At 57.5% G+C, this 6,175-nt stretch overlaps 1 protein-coding gene across 1 annotated transcript in view; it reads left to right on the top strand.

Moving 5' to 3' along the window:
* Positions 1-1,437: 1,437 nt before the first annotated feature.
* Positions 1,438-6,175, top strand: part of LOC104082026 (sarcoplasmic/endoplasmic reticulum calcium ATPase 3-like) — a gene marked incomplete at both ends in the record, with an annotated part of 10,539 nt that continues 5,801 nt past the window's right edge. Inside the window, 7 exon segments of the mRNA XM_009584978.1 lie at positions 1,438-1,519; positions 1,521-1,547; positions 1,782-1,913; positions 4,175-4,300; positions 5,370-5,540; positions 5,543-5,593; positions 6,078-6,173. Of these exon segments, the coding sequence (XP_009583273.1) occupies positions 1,438-1,519; positions 1,521-1,547; positions 1,782-1,913; positions 4,175-4,300; positions 5,370-5,540; positions 5,543-5,593; positions 6,078-6,173 (685 nt within the window).

The following is a 6,175-nucleotide window of genomic DNA, read 5'->3' as shown; positions in this document are numbered from 1 at the left end:
CCTGCCTGTGGTGAGGCTCTGCATTGCTCTGCAGCAATTCATGTTGCTTTTGAGCTTTGTTTCAGCCCCGTGCTCGCCCCGCGCATCAAGGGGAATGCGAGGGCTCGCTTAGGTGTCGTAGGGAGAAACCCCCCCATTCCCCCGGGGCTGGTGGGACTGAAATGCTTGGAGGACTCGGCGGCTTTGCTTTAGCCTGGTCGTGGTGTCTTGCCCTGGGTTTTGCTCGTGTCCCCACACACCCCCCAGCCAGCAGCGCCTTTGCTGATGCCTTTCCCAGCGCGCGGATCTCGCCCGGCTCCCTGCGGGGCCAGCCGACGATGGAGACATATCCCCCCATCCCTTCCCAGCACTATCCAGGGGATCACACGCTCCAAAAGCCATCCCCGGTATTTCCACCTTCCCAAACACCTAACCCTGGCCCAGGGTGTCTGCAGGCTCCCTCCTCCACCCGCTGCCTTCCCCCTGCCCCTGCCCGGGGCAGCATCCCCTGGGCCGGGGGCAGCGGCTCTCCCCCGCCCGCTCGCAGCCCGGGGCCGCTTCTTGTCCCTCAGCAACAACAGATTTTTCAGATTTTCTTGGCCGCTCCCTGTTTTCCGCTCCTGAGCTGTAACAAGGGCTCCAAAATGTTCTTTCCATTGGGAACCAGCAGTGGAATAAACTGATCCTAATAAATGCCTGACAAATTATTTTTCCAGCAAGCAGATGACCGGCTGGGTTTGTACAGCTCTAACCTGCAGTTACCTCTCCTGGAGCCGGGATAATTTTTTATTTCCCCTGAAAACCACCGCTGCCGTTTCTGCCACCGGGCAAGAAGCAGCATCTGGCTTGACTGGGGTGTTCGGGGCTGCTCCTTTCCAGTTTGTGCTCCTTTACGTAGCAAAGAGCTGCTATTTAGGAAGCAAAGGCCACAGTTCGCCGCTTGCTTAGGAACAGCCACAGCAATGCAGATGTTAAATTTGTTTGCCGCTCTTAAACGCTCCCTTTGGCTCTCCGGAGCACGAAGCAGCATCACGGGAAGGAGAAGGGACTTGCTGCCGGTCCTGCAGCTCCTCTGGATCCCCAGCAACTGGAAACCCCTGGGGGAGTGAACGTTAACTTGAATTTCTTTACCCCTTTTCTCGTCCATCATCCTCATCAGCAGCCTTTTGACAGCCCCTGCGTTCAGGTCCAATGCTCTTTTGCGCTCCCCTGCAGCCCCCTTTATTCTGGGGCACTTCCAAAGTTTATTTGTGATATTTTATTTGCAACTAGTCCTGCCCCATTTGGTAAAGCACAAAATGCAAACCCAAGCGTTTATTGCCAAGCCCGGGGCTTTAACCGGGCTCTTTCTCCCTCTTTTCAGAAAAGTTTACGAGGGATATATAGGAGAAGCTAAGTATTATTTGAACGTGTAACCTGGTGAAGTGTAAGGCTTTGGGGGTTGTTTTCTCCCCGCAGCCTGAAGGACGAGCAGCCGGTGCAGTGCGGGCAGTACGACGGGCTGGTGGAGCTGGCCACCATCTGCGCCCTCTGCAAAGCGCAACGAGTCCTCCCTGGACGACAACGGGGTGGGGGGGGCACCGGGGCTGGGGGGGGGCACGGGTGATGCTCTTCCCTTCGCTGCGGGCCCCTTCGCAGCGGAGGTTTGTCCCTTGGGATCCTCTGCCCTGGCTTCAGCCCATCCCAGGTCAACGCTCTGGGAGCCCCGGGATGGTGCGGAGGGCAACGGCATCCTTGGTCGGAGCGGCAGGTAGGGGATGTGCTCTAAAGCTTAAGCTCCTTCTTTTTTTTCTGTCCTCTAGTCCAAAAAAGTCTACGAGAAAGTGGGGGAAGCCACTGAAACAGCCCTGACGTGCCTGGTGGAGAAGATGAACGTCTTCAACACCGACACCAGCAAACTCTCCAAGGTGGAGCGAGCCAACGCCTGCAATTCGGTGAGTGGGGGGGAGGCCCCTGTGAGCTCCGGTGCCGGGGGACGGGAGGGAGAGGCGGGCTTTGGGACGACTGTTATTTGAGCAATAACCACTTGCAATGATCTAAGGGACTGATCTGCCACGAGGATGCAATTTCCTGGCTCGCAGGGGGCTGAGCCGTGTTTGGAGCAGATAGTGCAGTGACCCCGGGGGGGCTGGTGCCGCGGCCGTGGGAACTAACCTGGGTCCACATGGAGCTTCGGAGCGGGTGATCCCCGAGGCTCAAACTCAGCCCAGTCCTTGCTCAGCCAGGAGAGATCCCCTCGGTGATGGGCAGAGCTCCGGCTGCAGATGAGGAGGTTTGGAGTTTTGTAGCTTCGCAGCAAATCTTTTAGGTGCCCGGTTTGCACTGAACAGCCGTCCTCCATAGCGTGAACCAAACCCCATTCCCCAGAGCCTGAACAAGGCTTGCTCTTTGGAAACATCTATTTTTGATGTGAAAATATCCCCTGCTGGCTATTCCCCTACTCCAGCTCTCCAGCGTCTCCCCGTCCTCCTGGTGAAAATACACTTTATTTCATGTCTGGATTTACTCGGCTTTGGTATCATGCTGTTAGATCTTACAATGTCTTTGCTTGCTCAAAGGAAGGGCTCTCTGTTCTGGCATTTCTTCCCCAGATAGGTCCAAGGAGGTCATAATAAATCCCCTGACTCCTTTCTGATAAGGGAGATGGAATTTCCCAGCTGTACATCAGTCCGGCAGCTGCTTCGTTACGCGTGCCCGTCGCTGCCCTCCCGCGCAGCTGCCAGGCTGGGTTCGGCCACTGGTGCTTCTCTCCTTACTCTTGTGTTTGGGCAGGGACAAAACCCCCTTCCTTGGGGTTTCCTGGCAGCGTTTCTTCACTGCTGCTTGATTTTGCTCCCGGTGGCTCTGTGCTTTGAAATCTCCGGTGGGATTTTGGGGTTTCCACAGCGGCTGGCTGCTCCCAAGTGTCCTTGTTGCTGCGCTGAGCGGGGACAGCACTGCTTTTGTGGGCACAAAACTTCCCGCCTACGGGTAGTCACTGCACTTGTTTGGCCTTCGAGAGCCGCTTGGTGTTTGCCTGGTATATCCACAGGCAGTGCCCGCGTTTTGCGTGGGTGAATCCCCTTTGCACATCTCTCCACCTCCCCAGCTCCCGCTCGCAGTTTCGCTGCAGTAGGAGCATCCTTTTAACTTTGAACTTGCACGGTTTTACCCCCAAAGGAGTTTTCTTTTGCTTTGCCCCCTTCACTGATTTATTTAAATTTAAGTTGCTCTAAAAGTCCTGTGCAAAAAGGTGCTTGTGTCCCTGCTGCAAGCAAATGCCCTCCTGGCAACAAAAAATAATAATCATATAAGCAGTTGAGCCATGCAGAGCAAGGCTGGCATCAACGTCCCCGCTGCCCTCTCCGGAAAATACTTTGGATCAGCCCCAGATGTGCTGCTCATTAAATGGCTTTTTTGGGACAAGATGTCTCCTCCCGGGAGAGGATGCCGGTGGGGATGCGCAGGATGGGGATCGGTCTGAGGAGGACTGGCTTGGGCGTTTGGCTCCTTAAATAATTAACTAGTAGCCATAGTAGAGCCGGGTTTGTGGTGGGGTGTTGGGGTGCAGGAGCCTGTCTGTGGGCACTGCCTGTGCCCGTGGGTCCGTGCGCGGGGGCAGCCCCTGCCCTGCCCTCGCCCTGCAAAGCTGCAGGTACCGTTTGAGTGAATGATTGTTACTGCTTAGCTGGCAGTCCTCTGGGTAATTAGCATGTCCTGAAATGAGCCTAATTAGTCTCAGCTGCAGAGCTGGTTAATTTGATGGAAACCAATCCAGCCGCAGGTGATGTTGGTGCTCCCACTCCCACTGACCCCTGTGGGTGCAGGATCAGGGGAAACCCCTCAACTGTAATGAGTGGGATGCAATGCCCCGTCCTGGAGCCCAGTGCGGGGGAAAGTCTCCCCCACCTCTCGGGCAAACGGGGCTTTATCTTTGGCATCCTGTGTGGGGTCAATAAAATAAAGGTCTGGCACACGCTGGCGTGTGCTGTGGCCTGGGCAGCAACGGTGTAGTCGGAGGGGTTAAAATTCTCAGGAAAATTGCATAGGGAAAGCTCCTTCTGCTTTTTGCACTGTCCCACCCCTCCTGGCTCCTGTGGTTGCCCTTTTCCTCCCATCACCGGTGCTGTGCCGGCTCCGGCGGGGGGGGTGGGCCGGGGGGGGGGTTTTTTGTGTCCCGGTCATGCCCCGGCTCAGCCCCACGCTGTCCCCGCAGGTGATCAAGCAGCTGATGAGGAAGGAATGCACCCTGGAGTTCTCCCGCGACCGCAAGTCCATGTCGGTGTACTGCACGCCCACCGGCCCCGGCCACAACTCTGCAGGCAGCAAGATGTTCGTCAAGGTAGGGGAGAAGGTCCTCAGCACCCTGCAGGATCCTCCTTCCCCATGCACACCCCAGCAGGATTTGGCCCTTGACTGCAGCAGGCAGTGGTGCTTTGCGGTCTGTCTCCTCCCTTAGCTCCCAGGAGCCAGCAGGTAGGCTGGGGTGGTCAGGGAGGAGGTGAGTCTTTGCAGTATGGATAGGAAAAAAAGGAGGTTAAATGATTTAAAGGGAGGAAAAGGCGCTGAGTGTGCTGGTGCTGGGGCCGGGGGAGAACTGTCCCTTTTTGCTAAAGGCTTGGACCCTCTGGACACCAGTAACGCCCAAAGGGCGATGTCCAGCTTTCCACTGTAACCAGAAATAAAGTAGTGGTTTAAAGGGCATTTTCTTCCCAAGAGAAGAGGTGCGGCAGGAATTTCCCCCCGCTGACTCCGAGAAGATTTGTATATTGTTGTTCCCCCTGGGAGATCTTCTGGGTGGGTGAACTCTGTCCTCCAGGTCAGGCTGGGACCCTCCGGAGCCACCGCATCTGTGGCCCTGCCGGTCCTGGGCGAGCTTTTTTAAGAGGAGCAATAGAAGGATTGCAAGTTTTATATTAGAAAGCAATGTCAAGGGTCCTTTGTAAGGTCAGAAGGGACAGGGTGAGATGCTGGGATGCTGAAGGACATGTTTTCCTGAATCGCAGAGGCATCGCAAGCATCCGCTGAGCATCCCGCAGGCAGCGCATTTTTTCAGCGGAGACTTACGGTCCTAATCCCCTCCAGGTCTGAGAGGGGATCCGGGAGTATCCCGGGCAGAGGTGTCAGTTTTGCGGGAGTCAGACGGATCCCCCGCAGAGCAGACCCTGCCGTCTGGTGACCTGACGTGGGTTCATCCTTCCCGGCCGCGGTCCCCGTGCGCTCGGTCAGAGGCTGCCATCTAGCGCGCTGAGCCGCCGTGCCGGGATGCGTGTGCTGGAGTTTTGGGGAGGTTGCCTTTTCCTTTGCCCAAACTTGGTGCCTTCCCTCCCTCCGGCACTTCCTTCGGCGCTGGCGAGAGATGCTTATCCTCCAGGTTCATTCCAGCCCCTAAGCCCTCTGCTTCTCCCCAGGGCGCCCCAGAAAGCGTGATCGAGCGCTGCACCCACGTCCGTGTGGGGACCGCCAGGGTCCCGCTGACGGCCCCGGTGCGGGAGAAGATCCTGGGCAGGATCCGGGATTGGGGCATGGGCATCGACACGCTGCGCTGCCTGGCTCTGGCCCCTCACGACGCGCCCGCCCGCTCCGCAGGGAGACCATGCAGCTGCATGACTCTGCCGCCTTCATCCACTACGAGGTACGGCACCGGTGGCTTTCTCCAGGAGCTTCCTTCCTTATTCCCAAAGTTTTCCCGCCCAATTCCAGCTGTTCCAGCAGTATTTTCTCTCTGGTTTCTCCGTGGGCACTGGGCAATGCAACAGCTCAGCTCCTCCTCTGCAAACCCTGGTGCAGAGTTGCATGCAGCAGGGCTGGTACTGAGGCCAACAGCCCAGTCCCACTGGGCATCCATCCCCGTGGGGTGGCCACTGGCCTGGGGACCACCACCTGGGGACCACAAGGAGGAAGGGGAGCGAAGCGAAAAGATGTGGGAAGCCGCAGAGGGGACGAGAGCATCCCATTGCATTGGGGCTGTAGGGTGCATCCATGGGGCTGTTGGTAGGAAACCTCCTGAAAGTTTCCTCCCAGGGGAAATGCCCGTGCCCGGGGTGGTTTCACAGCGGGGAGGGAAGCGGCTGCATCCCCGCAGGTTAATGTGGGTCTGGGGCTGTCTCCCCCCTCAGAACAACCTGACCTTCGTGGGCTGCGTGGGGATGCTGGACCCTCCCCGCAAGGAGGTCACCTCCTCCATCGAGATGTGCCGCAAGGCCGGCATCCGCGT

This window comes from Fulmarus glacialis, unplaced genomic scaffold (genome assembly GCF_000690835.1).
Source record: "Fulmarus glacialis isolate BGI_N327 unplaced genomic scaffold, ASM69083v1 scaffold10749, whole genome shotgun sequence".
In the NCBI taxonomy this organism is placed as follows: domain Eukaryota; kingdom Metazoa; phylum Chordata; class Aves; order Procellariiformes; family Procellariidae; genus Fulmarus; species Fulmarus glacialis.
The sequence above is the reverse complement of the archived record's forward strand: the minus strand, read 5'-3'. Positions and strand labels throughout refer to the sequence as shown.